At 36.4% G+C, this 16,520-nt stretch overlaps 1 protein-coding gene across 1 annotated transcript in view; it reads left to right on the top strand.

The window, feature by feature from the left end:
- IFT80 (intraflagellar transport 80) overlaps positions 1-16,520 on the top strand; it is a 33,614-nt gene that overhangs the window by 2,790 nt on the left and 14,304 nt on the right. Inside the window, exons 4-9 of the mRNA XM_050978065.1 lie at positions 2,074-2,184; positions 3,979-4,047; positions 8,009-8,118; positions 8,437-8,526; positions 10,875-11,012; positions 16,278-16,457. Of these exons, the coding sequence (XP_050834022.1) occupies positions 2,074-2,184; positions 3,979-4,047; positions 8,009-8,118; positions 8,437-8,526; positions 10,875-11,012; positions 16,278-16,457 (698 nt within the window). The remainder of the gene's footprint in view (positions 1-2,073; positions 2,185-3,978; positions 4,048-8,008; positions 8,119-8,436; positions 8,527-10,874; positions 11,013-16,277; positions 16,458-16,520) is intronic.

Below are 16,520 nucleotides of genomic sequence, written 5' to 3'. Positions count from 1 at the left end.
GGTCTTGTTGCTATTTTTTAACAAAAATGAAGAATATTTTTGGCTTTAACCTTCAAATTAAGGACAAATCATAAGTGTTTCAACCTTCTTATTTTTGTTTTTTGTTGACAATTTTATATTAGGTCAGCATTTAAGAGTCCATGGAAGTTAATGAACAAAACATACATATTTTATATTCTGTGCTTGGATAGGCTGGGAGTCTCCCACTGGAAATTCCTTCAAATCTGGGGAGTCATTTTCAGGTTGAGGACAGTTCTGCCTTCTGTACTTAATAAAAATAAAGGCCCAGAGATTAAGCTGAATCCCTTCTACCTACACCAGGCATTTGGCTAAAATCTTCTCTTTTTTTGTGTAGCAAGTTGTCATTTAAAAGTCTCTGTTGCCTCAGTAGAACAGAAATCCATGGAAATGGAGAAACCTCCCCATGGGAATGCCAAGGAAAAAGCATTTGGCTGGCAGCAATTGTGAATTGCCCTGTTGGAAAAGCCAAGGAGTTGCAGAAGTAAAGCTGCTGTCCCTGGAAACCTCCTCTCCCCTGTTCTGCAGAGGGATTAGGATACAGTTTTAAGTGATGATCACATTTTTTCCAGAGGAATTCTGGAAAGTTGATCCTGCTTTTACATGTAACCATGTTCTTCCCTGCTCAGCTACAATTTCCTCTGTTTCCCTCTTTGGAAGGGGCCTTGTGAGAGAAGTAGGAGCTTGTGGAGTCGGAGGGGATGCAAAAGATTGGGGAAATAGTGGAGTTTTCCCTGGATAACAGGATTTTATCAGATACTTTGACATTGCCCATTTTCCTGATATTTTGACTTCACCAAATCCTTCAGTTCCTCCCCAGCTGCTTGTGGGATTTCATTGGTCTCTTATGAGCTGAGGAATTGCTCACAGAAATATTCAGGGGTTCTGCTTAGACCAGTGGGAGCTGTTTCAGTATATAAAATCCCATGGAATTCTGTATGTCCTGAAAAAAGTGATGGCTCTGAAGAGCTCAGCCACTTCCTGCTGGTTCCTGGAGGTGATGGCATGGCTGGTTCCTGCTCCTGGGAGATTGGATTTAAGGATTCTCCAGTGAAAAAGGTCTTGGGTACAGGTGGAGCAAAGACACTGCATGGAAAAGGTGCAGAAAATAAAATATATATTTCTCAGAGAGTTCAAGTTGTTTTCAGTGTAAAAGCAGAAAAGGCCATTTGGCAATTGACTTGGAGAAATGAACTTTGAATTCCTCTAATCCAGCTTTTGCTTGCACATGGAACATGAAAGTCTCAGACCTGAGAGGTGTTCTGTACAATAAGTGATACATTCCTGAGATAAATTCTGATTTATAGCTACAAAATAATGGAATGCATTAAATGCACACCATGAAGTGTGGGAAGGGCTTGGAGCAGCCTGGTCTGTGAAAGGTGTCCCTCCCCATTGGGATTTAAGGTCCCTCCCAGCCCAAACCAGTCTGGGATTCCATGGAATTTTAAATGATCTGTTCAAATAAACTGATTTATCCAAATCATAGTTTTTTATCTGTGTTAGAAGTCTTCCCCTTGGAAATCTTGCACTGGCACAGATTTGGCTGGATGATTTTTATTTTTATTTTGTGCCAAAAGTTCTGGTCACTCAGGAGCTTCCTTGCAGTGGTTGAGTCTGGCAGCTTAGATCAAATAATACTAAAAATAATTTGATTTTAAAGTACTTAATTTCAATTACTGGGCTGCTTATTTTTCCAAGCTCTCCATTGTCTGCTCTTTGCTCCAGTTTAAATTTGATCTTCCTGGATTGAAGCAGCATCCCTTATTTGGGAAGAAAAACTTCCTGATCCTTCTGTTGAAGTCATTACAAACTTTGGGGTTGGCTGCTGTGGAATTCCATCCCAGCTCCAGCTTGGGAGCAGGAATAGCTCTGATTTGAGCTGTGGAAAGCAACTGGGTGCTCTCTTTGTATTGTTGCTTTCTTGGTTTGGCTGTGTGTTTTCCACAGAAGGTATCAGCACTGCTGTAATAATATATAATGTGATTAATAATACAGTAATAATTACATAATGATGTAAATTCTATGCACTGTATATTTTATTTGTTTTTTTAGGGAAATTCCACTTGATTTCCAAGCTAGGAAGAGTGGAGAAAAGTGTAGAAGCACATTGGGGAGCTGTCCTTGCAGGAAGGTGGAATTATGAGGGAACAGCCCTGGTTACAGGTGAGAATTCCTAAATTAATGCAGTGCTTGGAAAGCTTAAATAATAATCTGCTTTTTTTTTGTCCTATTTATCACAGAGGTTGTTACCACCTTGTTTACTGGAAGTTTATTTTGCACTATTTAATTAATGTATTTTAGCTTAGTGTTGTCCATTTTAATTAATAGATCTAGTTAAAATATTTCTCTTTTTTTTCATTTAAGTCATCCAATCCAGTTGAAAGTAAATGTTTTAATATCAGAGTGCTTAGATGGTTTTGTGGCTGTTCTGAACTTCAGAAAGGAGAATATTTGATTTCTTTTCTTTCTATCTGTTGCAAGACAAAGTTGCTAAGTTGGTACATTTATATCCCTGCACATTTGGGGTTTTTTTAGCCAAAAAGGCTCACTGATCTTGAATATTCCTGTGCTTTAGTCCTTAATTATCAGTAATTATCACCTACAGCCTGTTTGTATTAATGCTAGGGGAGTGAGCCCCCAATTTCTTCATTTCCACACCATTTTTTGTCCTAAATCTTTTGTCAATGAGTTGCTTTTGGCATTTTCTGTCCCAAATTCTGTCTGGGTTTTAGGGGAGCTGCAGAAATTGCCAGTGCTGGGCTCCTTGCTGGGGTTTCTGGTGGTGTCAGCCTCCTGCTGATGGAGCACAGCTGATTCCTCTGGACAGCTTCCAGCTCAGGCCACAAGAACTGAAGATAATTTTGGATCTGCTCATTTCCAGACTCTGAAATGCTGCTTCAAGGAACTCTGTCTGGCCTGTTCCTCTGAAATCCCAGAGGGATGGAAATATTGTTCTTTTTAAAGACAGCTTTGCCTCAGGAACTTCTCCAAAGACAAAGTCAAAATTGTCTTTTGAATCCCCTTTTTTTTTATGAGGCTGCATGACACTGACACTTTTTGGGGAGTGTGGGAATTCATCACCACTTCCAGTTTGTTTTGAGGAGATCAACTCCTCTTATACCACAGCTGTGCTTGGAGGAAGACTGAATAAATCATTGCTACTGCACCACTTCAAATATTTTTATGGTTATATTTCAACAGCATCAAATGTGCACAAATAAGATTTTTAATTTTGAGTGGGTTTTTTAGCATATTTAAGACATTTAAAACAACATTGGCCAGCTATAAAAACCTGAAATGTGGTAAATAAATTATATTTGAATGGAAGAATCCATTAATTTCTTTTTCCTCATTAATTGCAGCTGGGAGACCTAAACTGAAGGAGCAGAGCATTTTAAAAATGACACCACACCAGGAATTGTGTGTGTTAAAACAGCCCTAACTGTGCTGTGTAGTGTTTGCATGAATTCTCAATAAATAAACTGAGTTATTTGGTAACACACAGTTATGGTAGAAAATTGAAGCCATCCAAACAAAGTTATCTTCACTTCCCCCCATTTATCAACTGTGAAATCTCCAGCTGAGTCCATCAAATCTGCCCCTGCTCCCCTGGGCCCTCTCAGACTCCTCCAAGCAGCTTCTGGGCCATTGAAGGAATCAAAAATACAGAATTTGGGATGCTTAAATAATGATGGATTTTCCCTTGCTAGGACCAGCTTCAGAAAAGAGTTCAGGGATTTTCAGGAAAGGAGAATTTCTTGATAATAACAAAAAGAACCATCTTAAATATTTTTCCTTCCTATACTTCCTATTGCATCTTTGGGAGACTAAACAAAAGGAATTCACCTGTAAGAAAAGCTGGGTTTATTTTAACGCCAGTGTTTCCTGAGCAAATACAAATACAATTGTTAGAGTGAATATTGCATGGCATTTGCTGATTTCTGTGCTCCTTTGCAGTTGGGGAAGATGGCCAAGTGAAAATCTGGTCTAAGAGTGGAATGCTGAGATCTACCTTGGCTCAGCAAGGTGAGTTCTTTGCTCAGAGCTCCATCAGAACTTGTTCATTTGGGTTGTTCTGAAACATTTAAATAGCAGACCCTAAATATGGCAGTGATGGTTTGTTAATTAAATGTCAATCAGAGTTGCATTTTGATGAGATTTTTCAACAGTGTTTTATTTTTCAAATTCAAAGTGCTGCAGTATTTTCTGGCAGTCTCATCCCACGCTGAGGATTTGGTGCCATTTCAGTGAAGATCCTCAGCTAAATTTTGTTTTTCAGACTTCATAGATGGAGCCCGTGTGACCTTGTGACATTTTTGAAGAAACCACATGCACCTGGGCTTGGGTTAAATGTCAGGCCCTTATCTCTGTCTGAAACAAATGATCTGAATGCTTTCAACCTGGGGAAGGCATTTTAACCACAGCACTGAATAGAAAATGCATTTCAGTTCTCTTAAGAAGTTCACGTGCTCATGCAATGTTTGTCAGGTAAAAAGATAAACCAACTGAACTAGAACTAAAAAAAAAAAAATCAAACTGAAGCACATATTCTTTAACATTTCTCAGTTCATGTTGTCAGGTTTCTTATGCATTATTTTGCTTATTTGAGGTTTGAAAAAACATATCAAGTAAATTCCAAGCTGTCGTTTCAAACACGAATTTTCACTGGTTTCTGCAAGTTTCTGGTGCAGTACAAAAGCACACTTGAGTCCCCATGGAGTGACTGTCCCCTCGTGTTTGTGTTTTCACCTTGAAATCCTTTCGATTGAGAGTCAGAACCCCTCAGTCCCTGTGGTGAGCGTGGCCATACCTGGGTCAGGGCAGCATTCTGCAGGAAGGGGGCATCATGGTCAACCAGTGTCTCCCTTCCTTTATTGTACTAAGAACTGAAAAAATCCCCACTGCCAACGTCCCTTTTGTGGGAGCTCAGCCCATCCCTCCTGATGTCCAGAGCTACTGAGAGAACCCTTGGGGGGCTCAGGGGTCTTGGAATGTTGCCAGAAGCACTTGGTGGATGGATTTTGATCCATCTGGGGATGTGCCACCGATGTGTGAGGAGATGGAACCTGTGGGAATTACCCGGGTGTGAATGGTGAAGGGAAAACACAATTATAGGGTAAATTAGAGATTTTGGGGTTTTTGTACAGGGGGGTTGTGGAGACAAGATGGAGGAAACAAGGCAGGTCACAAGACTCTTCTTTCTTCTTCTTGTCATCCATCTCCTGCTGTGGTGTTGGCACTTGGGGATTGCTCTGGGGTGAGGGTGCACCTGGTGACGAGGGTGACAGGTATTGGGGATGAAAAGTAAATCTGATATCCGTAGTTTTTGTTATAAAAGATGTGCCCGCCTTGGGGGTGGTCAGAGTGCCTTTGGCTGCCCTGCTGGTCAGATCCCAGTCGGGCAGAGAAGGGACTTTACAGATAAGATATAATAAACAATTCTGAAGACCTAAAAACCCTGGAGTCCAGACTCATCTTTTGAGGCCCAGCCTGCCAGAACCACCCTAAGCGTGTGTGGGGACAGAGACAAACAGCCAAACTCCACACCTTTGCCTCATTCCACTCTTTGTGTTAGAAATGAATTTTCAGGCTGTTTTGGGGTGATGATCCACGTGCCTGTTCTGTCTTTGGCCTTGATTCCTCCTTAGATTCCCTTAGAATTCTTCCTCTTGTTCCTCCCTCTGCTTACACTGAAATGTTGTATTTGGGCTTCCACTGGTCCATTTTGATGAGGAAACCTTTTTTCCATGGATTTCTTAGATGATGTGTTGGGAACCCACAAGATTGTGATGGAATCCTGGGATGGTTTGGGTTGGAAGGACTTTAAAGCCCATCCCTCCATGGCAGGGACACCTCCCTCTGTCCCAAACCTGTCTTGGACACTTCCAGGGATCCTGGAGCAGCCCCAGCTGCTCTGGGAATTCCATCCCAGCCTTCCCAGGGAGGAATTCATTCCTGATACCTCTATTCTTTTGGAAACACCCTCCCATGATCTAAAATAATTTAAATTAATGTTTCTCCTCCTGTGACAATCCAAAATCCCACACAACTCTTGCAATTACCAAGTGTGCTGTGGGATAAGCCAGACCTTCCTTCCTCAAATCCCAATTTTCTGCCTTTTTGCTTCCTTTTCTGCCAGAATATTCCAGTTCCTCTGGGTTTCCAGGGTGTTGGCAGCATTTTCCCAAGGCAGCCCTTGTTAAGTGCAGGAGGAAATGAGTTAACTCAGCTCCTGCTGTTAAGCCCTGGAAATTGTGGTTAAGTCTTCAGCCATCATAAAAAAGGCAAACATTTGGTTTAAATAGAAAACTCTTCTGATTGTTAGATCAGCATTAGGAAAGGACAAAAAAAAAAAAAAAAGAGTTTATTTAGAATTTCTGCTCCAGCTGGGGACAGAATTTATGGCATTTTCACCAGGAATTGCCAGGAGGAAAACAGCCAGAGCCACATTTATTTAATATATGTTGTGTTTCTGGGACTTGTCTGCTCTGATGGTTGACAAGTTGGAAAAGTCTGCCCTCATTCTGGATTTTTAAGGAATAAAATTCCCTGAAAGAAAATCTCTGAAGTACAGAAATCTTCAGGAGCAGTGACACCAGGTCTCAGTTTGGAGGGTGAATATTTGGGAGCTCAAATGGAGTTCAGCCATAATAAATCAGCTTTTTGCACAGGGAGAAGTGGGAGATACTGGATGATTTTAGGGCAGCTCAATCGCTTAATTATTTAAATCTCATCCAAATATTCCCACACAAAAATATTCCTGAGTCATTTTTGGAGATAGAATTTAATATGCCAAAATTGTCACTGAGAATTTTACCCTGAAAGAGCATTTTTAAGCTTTTGGGGTTTTTTATTACCACAAAGTCACATTAAAAATGGTTTATTTGAACAATTTTGAATCAGTTGCTGAGTTTAATACTTGGAAAAGCTTTTTACTTAACTTTCTTCGTTTTATTTCAAGGAATCAAGTAGCAAAATCCTTTGATTTTTCTTCAGAGGAGACAAATCTTGTCAAATAATATGGAAAATATTTGCATGGTTGGCAAGTCTGACTTTTTTAAATTCTTTTTTTCCTTGGATGTTTTTCCATGTAATTTTTGCTTTATTCTGTTTTCAAAAAATCTTAATTTGAAAACTGGAACATGATTTTAAAAGGGAACAGTCAGCTTTATTCCAGATACAAAATTCTGAGAGTTTCAGTCTAAGAAAGTTTCAGTTAATTGGGAAAAATCTGTCCAGCCTGTGGCCACTTGGATTTATTGTCATTTATTTTGGAAGTCACTTGTGAATGGGATGTTTGTGCAGCAAAACAAAAATCTCTGGTAATTATGGCACCCAAAAATCTAAAAAAGAATAATTTAGGTGCAACACAAAACCTTTTCCAGCCATTTTTGTGTCCAGCCCCACAATTTGGGGTGAAAAGATTGATTTTCTGTTGTCTCTTGGTGAGTATTATTTTGATTTTCTGTATTTCTAGAGTGACAATTGGGACTCAGTGGATAAAATCTATATATATCAGTGAATAAAATCTGTATTTATCTGAATATAAATACAAAATGCAGTTATTTCCTGCTGGTTTTCTGGACTTGTTCTGGATTTTTCTGCACTTAAAACCTTTCACTTGTAAAAGTTTTAGAAATTGATTGTGTGGTAAATGGCAGTAGATAAAGAGGCTTGAGGAAAATGGAAAGTGCATTTGTATAATACAGTATTATCTACATAGATATTTATGTAATATAAATCTGTTTTATGCAGTAATTGTGTATTGATTTTATGTACTTAAATAGATATTTCTATATCTTATATATAAATATATTTTATTTATTATAATAATGATAATAATGATAATGATAATGATAATGATGGTGATGATGATAATGATGATAATAATAATAATAATAATAATAATAATAATAATAATAATAATAATAATAATAATAATAATAATAATAATAATTTTAAAAGCAGTAATTTTCCATGCCCACAGGAACTCCAGTGTACTCAGTGTCCTGGGCCCCTGACTCTGACAAAGTTCTCTACACCTCAGGGCAGCAGCTGATCATTAAACCCCTCCAGCCAAATGCTAAAGTTCTGCAGGTACCATTAATAATCTGATTCATTCATAAGATTTATTTACAGAAATAAAGATTCAGAAGCTTTTCCCTTTTCTCTTGTTAGGAAGAAGTTGTTGAATTTTAATTTTTTGGATTAAAATTTTTCATGGGTTTTTAGATGAAGGATTTTAATGCGGATTTTTGTGCTTTGGTTCTGCCTCGTTCAGGCTTTATTTAATTTATTTTTCTGCTAAATCATAAAATCATTAAGGTTGGGAAAAAACCTCTGAGATGATCAAGTCCAGCAAGTGATGGAGATGCAAAAGAGGAGTTGTGTCAGTGCTTGATGTTTCCCTTGCAGTGGAAAGGCCACGATGGGCTGGTGTTGAAGACAGACTGGAATGCAGTGAACGGGCTGATCCTCTCTGCAGGGGAGGATTGCAGGTACAAGGTGAGTGAGCTCTGCTGCCATCCCACACACCCTGCAAGCCCCCAGGGAAATGAGAAATCTTCCACTTTTCAGGAAGAAAATGTGTTATTTATAAATACTCCTCACTCTGTGTTGTGAGATAAAATTACAAATCTTTTTTAAATACTGCAGGGTGAAAATTGGTAAAGGGGGAGTGAAAGAAAAAGAAAATTATGTACAAATATAGAAGTGATGATTTGAATTAATAGAAGCTGACAAATCAAATTAGGGGAGAGAAAACTGCTCTTTTCTACTACAGGGACATGAGTGAGTCCCTCAGTAAATTTTAAAATATATTTTAAAATATGCAGATTACACGATTATATTTCCTACATTCATATATATTTGGATGTAGGAAATATAATCATGTAATCTGCATCCAAAATACAAAGCACCTTTGGAGTGCTTAAATAAAAACTGGTTTTTATCTGATTTATCTGATTTTAACTGATTTCCCTTCAATAAAACCTGATTTTAAGTATATCATGTCTTGGTTCTGTCATTTAATTGTGTAATGGCTGTAAAAGAAAATACACAATGAAGAAATTTTAAAAATCCAATAAATTATCAGATTGTTTTGTAGATTGATTTCCATTTAAAAAATCTTTTATTTTTTGATTTGCAGAGGGTTCTTTTATAGAATTGGGGCAATTTACAGGAACTAAAACTCAGGGGTGCAAAATATTTTATACAGAACATTTTATCCAGAATTATGTGACATTTACCATGGCAAAAAGTAAGTCTGTTGCATTAAATAAACCAATTCTAATTAAACAATTACATAGACATGTGTATATTTATATTTATTTATTTATATTTATGTATAATTACACTTCATTAACTTGGGCAATTTCTAAAATTTCTGTGTCATGGGGAAATGATAATTCTGGAATAATAAAAGTATAACAAGTGTATTTATAAAATATAAATGAGGTATTATATAGGTGATTTTTTAAGTTACAGTTCATCATGAGGGAAAATAATAGTTCTGAAATGATAAAAAAACCAAAGAAAGTATATAAAACAAAAGTGAGATATAAATTAAAATATATCTATTAATAATATATATAATATCAATATATCATCACAGGTGATTTTTGAAGTTACACTGGAAACACGAGGGGAAATTACACTTCTGCAATAAGAAAAATACAAAAAAATATATATAAACCAAAACTGAACCTAATATAGCTGATTTTTCAAATTACACTAAAACATGAGGGAAAATGATACTTAGGAATAGGAAAAATACAAAATATATATATATAAAACAAAAGTGAGGTGTATATTAATATATATATATATATATATGTGTGTGTGTGTGTGATTTTTCAAATTACACTGTAAATATGAGGGGAAATTAGATTTCTGGAGTAACAAAAATACAAATATATATATATATATAAAACAAAAGCAAGACATATATTAAATATCAATGTTTTTATATATTATATCTTTATATATATGTGTGTGTGTGTGTAAATATTTTATATATATATATATATATAATATGGGTGATTTTTCAAATTACACTGAAAACATGAGGGGAATTTACATTTCTGGAATAACAAAAGTATGAAAAATAGCTATATAAAATAAAAGCAAGATATATATGAAATACCTGTATTATTTATATTTTTTTAATATATATATAACAGGTTATTTTTCAAGTTACCATGAAAAAATGAGGGGAAATTACATTTCTGGAATAACAAAAGTACAAAAAATAGCTATATGAAATAAAAGCAAGACATATATTAAACACCTATATTATCTTTATATATGTATATATTTATATTTATTAAAAATACAGGTGATTTTTTTCAAGTTACCTGAAAACATGAGGCGAAATTACATTTCTGGAATAACGAAAGTACAAAAAATAGCTATATGAAATAAAAGCAAGACATATTAAATACTTATATATTTCATATATATATATATATACACATATATATATATATATACACATACATACATATATATATATATATACACATACATATATATATATATACACATGCATATATATATATACACATACACATATATATATACACATACATATATATATTTATTTATTTATTTATTTTTATTTATTTATATATTAAAAATGCAGGTGATTTCTTTCAAGTTACCATAAAAACATGAGTGGAAATTACACTTCTGCACTAACAAAACTACAAAAAAAATCCATATATAAATCAAAACTGCCCTGTAATCTGGTGATTTTTGAGATTGCACTGAAAGATGAGTGGGCATTTCTCTCCTGGGATAGTGAGAGTGCCCCAGAGCGAGGTGCCCTGGGTGAATTTGGGGTTTTGCTGCAGGTTTGGGACAGTTTTGGCCGTGCCCTGTTCAGCTGCCAGCCCCACGAGTATCCCCTCACTGCCATCGCCTGGGCTCCCGATGGGGAGCTGTTTGCTGTGGGCTCCTTCAACACTCTGCGTCTCTGTGACAAAACTGGGGTGAGTCAAACTCTGCTGAGTTGGTTTATATTGATTAAAAAATAGATCAACAATAGTTGTAATTTTTTACTACTTTATTTTCAAATTTTTGAATCATTTAAAAATATTTTCCCGAGTAAAATTCTGCAAATTTATTTATATATATATATATATATATATATATATATATATATATATATATATATATATATATATATATATATGAAAAATTGATAAATATAAATTAGTAAATAAATTTAAAATGAAAATTAATACATAATAATTAATAAACTATTAATAAAATTTAATAAATAATAGATCAATAATAATTAATAATTAATAAATTATAAATTAATAATTAATAAAAAATAGAAAATTCCACAGTAAAACTCTGGAAATGGTCCAGATTTATTGATAATACAGCAAATATTCCTCAGGATATCACTGTGGGATTTATTAGCAAAAATTGCTTGTGGTTGCCAGCTTTTTGCTGACCAGAATATTTTATTTTTAATAATGTTTTGCCTTTTAGGACAGGAAATTCTTTACCTGAAAACCAGAGAGTTCACAAGCATCTCTTGTGATCAGAACTAATCATAAATTGCTATTTTGAACCATAAAGAGGAGTCTATAACAATAACCTGATAGAAAAGGAAGCAGAAGAACCATTTATTATTTTATTACTATATTATAACCACTTTTATTATTTAATCTTTTTTTTCTTGAAGGTTTACTCCTGAATAATTATTTTATAGGTTTTTTGTAGCTTTGTCTCCAATTAAAATCAATTTATTGCAGTTTCACCTCCATTCACTGGGAGCACAGATTGTCCTCATTGTCTCTGTTTCTTTCCTGTGGCTCTGCACATTTTTGCTCAGATTTTTTGCAGCAAACTTTGATTATTTGGGACTTTTTTTATCCTGGTTTCTTGTTGTGTTTATTGCTCTTTTCTGGGAAAAAAATTGCTGTGGTGTTTTGGGTGAGTTCAGTCAAACCATGAATTTGGAGTGTGCATTTCAAATATTTCAAATTCATGAAGAGGAACCTTTAAAGGGGATTTGAGAAAAGGTGAAAGGCTAAAGGTGTAAGGTTATAATAATAGGTTAGGAGGTTTGAAAAGGTAAAGGTTAAAGTAAAGATTATTTGAGAAAAGGTGTAAGGATAAAGTCTGAATTTTCCTATGTCACCTTCTGTAGTGATTCTGATTTCACTGATTTTCACTGACAGTGTATAAATAGAGTTTAATTACAAATTCCTCAGTAAAATTTCATTGCAATTACCCAGAAGGAAAAGCACTCAAATGCAGTTTTCTTTTGCAAGGTGTCCATTTGCTGATTTAAAAATGATTTCTTTTAATATCTACAGATCTGTAATTGAATTTACTGTTAAGTCTGGCTCAGACTCCTGCAAGCTAAAAAACCAATGTTTTAATCAGCTTTTAACACTGACCAGGTCCTTGGGAATTTTGATGCAGACAGGTTTATTTCTTGTAGAAAATTCAGAATATTTTACCTGAGTTTGTTCAGAGTTTTGTGTTATTATTTGATACCCGAGTTTATTATTTAGTAAGAGTTGATTACTCCTGTTTGAAGGCCAGATGAGCAGGATGCTGCCAGCTGCTGTGTGTGCTGAGCAGGTTTGTTCATCTCAGATTCAGGGGAAATGTGGATATTGCCTGGAGGAGAGGCTGGGATGGAGGGAGCCTCGAGGGAAGCTGAGCTGCCTCTTCTGCTCAGCACAGCCCCTTTTATTGTCCTGCTGGAATGGAGCTGCCCTGCAAATCGCTCCCCAGGGAGCCATCAGGACAATAAATATTGATCATTAACTCCTCTCCAGCCTCTGTGTTCACACTGGGCCATGATTCAATTCAATTCTTGCACTCAATGCTCTTTATTCTCATTTTTTTCCTACCTCCCAAGCAGCTTCATGGTAAAGACCAAAGTTACAAATTTAATATTAACATTTTAAATTGTAGTTCTTCAATTAAACATCATGAAAAGTAATTAATTATTATATTTTTATATAAAATAAATTATTGTGGTTGTCCTGCAAGCAAGTTGTGTTCCCAGGGCCTTGGGAGTGTAGAGGGATCAGAGATAAAAAATAGTAAAAATGAAACACTGGTCAAATTAGTCATTTTAATTAGTAAATAGGGGCATCCAATTTATATTTAAATAATGCTGAATATATTTCTGCATCTTCTCTTAATGACTTACTTACCCTGGATGGGATTGATCAGTTTAATTTAAAGTTTTGGGTTGTTTTTCAAATTGTTTATGTTCTTCTTGTTGAGCATTTATTTTCTGCTGGTGTTTATTTGACTGTTAAATCCTGCCCTTTGCTTTACTTCTGCTTCAACACTCTGCTGAGAAAATTCTGTGTAATAAAAGCAATTATTTCCATTAATCCATAAATTTTTAAATTATTCTGTACATTCTTCAACCTTTTCTTGTATTGCAGAGTGAATTTTGGCCATTTTACTACACTGGCAGTTTGCATATTTGACTGATCCTCTTATATTTTTTCATTCTATCAAATTTTGCTAGAAATTCTGTGAAAAACATGGAATATTGTCTGATATTTTCTTTGGAAAATAGAGGAGGACATCCTGCAAACTTTTACTGCATTGTGCAATCAGAAGAAGGAAGCTCAAGTTGCTGCTTTTGTGGATTTATTAATAAAACAAAACTTTTAGAACTCCTGGATTTGTTCTTGAGAGAATTCAGTGAAAAATGAATTATTGCACAGGGAAAGTAGAACCCAAAATACTGAATTCATGTTGGACCAATATTAATTCCTGGAGTCCCAGTCAGACCTTTCCTAAATTAAAAAACCAAATCTGTCTTATTTAGGAATTCCACAGCAAGTATTGCAGTTTTTAAATTGTTTCTATTTAAAGATGAGGAGCTGAAATGATTTTTCTGGTACCATTTCATGGCCATGATGAACGTCCCAGCCCTCTGCAGGGAGCATGAATCACTGCAGTGCTCTGAGTTACACACAGCCTTCGGAACAGCTGGAAAATAAAGCTTGGAAATGGCTTTTCCTGGGATTTTTTAAAAATGTGGGTTAGGATCTGGAAATATTTCAGTGATTTTTCAATGGCCTGAAGGAAAAAAATTACAAAAAAAAAGGAGTTTTGGGAATGGATCCCATCAGAGCTGCAATGCCTCTGCTTTCCATGGAAAAGGAGCTCCCAAAAGCATTCCTGGAGCTCCTTGAAGTGGTTTTTAACTCTGGTGTGTGGCCTTTGGTTCTGGATCCAGGGGAAAGGACCCGGGAGAGGCAGGGCTCAGCCTGGAGCAGCTCCTGCCGGGGATCCCAGGCAGATTCCAGCTGGGCAGCACATCTGGATGGAGCTCCAGCTGCAGCCAGCCCTGAACTGCTGGGCTTCACTCTTGGGGGTCTGGGCTCTGCTCATCCTGGCCAGGCACTGCAGCCCTGAGGCACTGGGCAAAGTGGGAATGGCCTGCCCTGGAATTCCGAAAATGGGAATTGCCTTCCAAAAATGGGAATTGCCTGCCCTGGAATTCCAAACTGGGAATTGCCTTCCAAAAATGGGAATTGCCTGCCCTGGAATTCCAAACTGGGAATTGCCTTCCAAAAATGGGAATTTCCTTCCCTGGAATTCCACAAGGGGAATTGCCTTCCCTGGAATTCCAAAATGGGGATTGCCTTCCAAAAATGGGAATTTCCTTCCTTGGAATTCCAAACTGGGGATTGCCTTCCAAAAATGGGAATTTCCTTCCTTGGAATTCCAAACTGGGGATTGCCTTCCAAAAATGGGAATTTCCTTCCTTGGAATTCCAAAATGGGAATTGCCTTCCAAAAATGGGAATTTCCTTCCTTGGAATTCCAAAATGGGAATTGCCTTCCAAAAATGGGAATTGCCTGCCCTGGAATTCCAAAATGGGAATTGCCTTCCAAAAATGGGAATTGTCTTCCCTGGAATTCCACAATGGGAATTTCCTTCCTTGGAATGCAAAAATGGGAATTTCCTTCTAAAAATGGGAATTGCCTTCCCTGGAATTCCAGAATGGGAATCCCTTCCCAAGTGCAGCTCACACAGACAGGGGATGAAGGGGAAGGTGAAGCCTTCAAAGCAAGGCTTGGAAATGGAACTTGAGGCAGTGCCAGCATCCCCTTTTAGTCCCCCTGGTGTGGAAAAAAGAGCTTTAGCTCCACCCAGAATTCCCAGAGCAGGAGCACGACTGGGGCTGGGTGTCACCCATGGAATTCCCTTCCCACTGAACCTTTGGAGTCCAGCACCTTTATTTTACTGGAGACTTTGGGATTTCCTTCCACCTAAATCATACAAGGACCCTGATTTCTGGGATTTCTGTATCCTAAATCATATGAAGACTTTCTGTCAAGGACTTAATTTTTAGGGTTTTATACTCTGGCCAAGAAATCAGAATATGAAATGTGTTGGAAGCATCAGGTGAGGATTTTCTTCCAGCTGTGCCCCTTTTGGGATAATTTCATGTCTCCAAAAGTCAATCCAATGTTTGCATTTAACTTCAGCCACATGATTTTCATTGTTGATTTGCTCATTAAGATTTTAAATATATTTGAATATTCAGGTAGTTCTTCAGTTCCTACATTTAAAAAATATTCTATTACATAAAGAGGAAATAACTGAGATTTGCTTCTTGTTTTAAAAGCTGCTTGAATATCTTCCTAAAACTCCCTAAAAAGATTATTTAATTCTTATTTGTCATCCATTTTCAGGGAAACATCTGTTTGGAGATTCAGGATGATTTGTGTTTCTGATATGCAGGAAATTTTTAAAGAAGTCTTGGTCTGGAAATTCTAATTTTTGACAAGAATTTCTTAATAAGGATTTAAACTTCAGAGGAGTTTCATGGATAAGGCTGAGGGAATTAAGAATTAAGGTATTTGCTGGAGGAAATTTTTAATTAATCCTTCACTTGGACAGTAACAGAGTGGAGAAAATGTAATTATTTCTTTAGCACCTTAATTTTACGTAGTGATTGCCTGGATTTATGAATGAGAACCCACTTGGAATAAATCATGAGTAGAAAACTGATACCTGATGTACTTCCAGCATTGTGACTTCTTCATTTCTGATTCACTTTTTATTTTTTTGTTGTTTTTCCTTTTATTTTTTCCCAGACTCTGACTTAAACATCCAATCCCAACGCAACAAAAACTTCATTTATTGTCGCTGCTTGAAAAATCCCAACCCTGCAAGCTTATTTCTGACAAGAAATGATTTCTAAAAGCACAGAGTGACTGAAATGATGTTTTTTTCCTTGTTTTTAGTGGTCTTATGCCCTGGAGAAGCCCAACACTGGCAGCATTTTTGCCATTTCCTGGTCCATCGATGGCACCCAGCTGGCAGGAGCCTGTGGGAATGGCCAGGTCATCTTTGCCCACGTGGTGGAGCAGCACTGGGAGTGGCAAAACTTCCAAATTACCTTAGTGAAGAGAAGAACCATGAAGGTAAAATCCTCTTCCAAATTACCTTAATTAGGAGAAGAACCATGAAGGTAAAATCCTCTTCCA

This window comes from Serinus canaria, chromosome 9, assembly GCF_022539315.1.
Source record: "Serinus canaria isolate serCan28SL12 chromosome 9, serCan2020, whole genome shotgun sequence".
NCBI classification, from domain to species: domain Eukaryota; kingdom Metazoa; phylum Chordata; class Aves; order Passeriformes; family Fringillidae; genus Serinus; species Serinus canaria.
The sequence above is the reverse complement of the archived record's forward strand: the minus strand, read 5'-3'. Positions and strand labels throughout refer to the sequence as shown.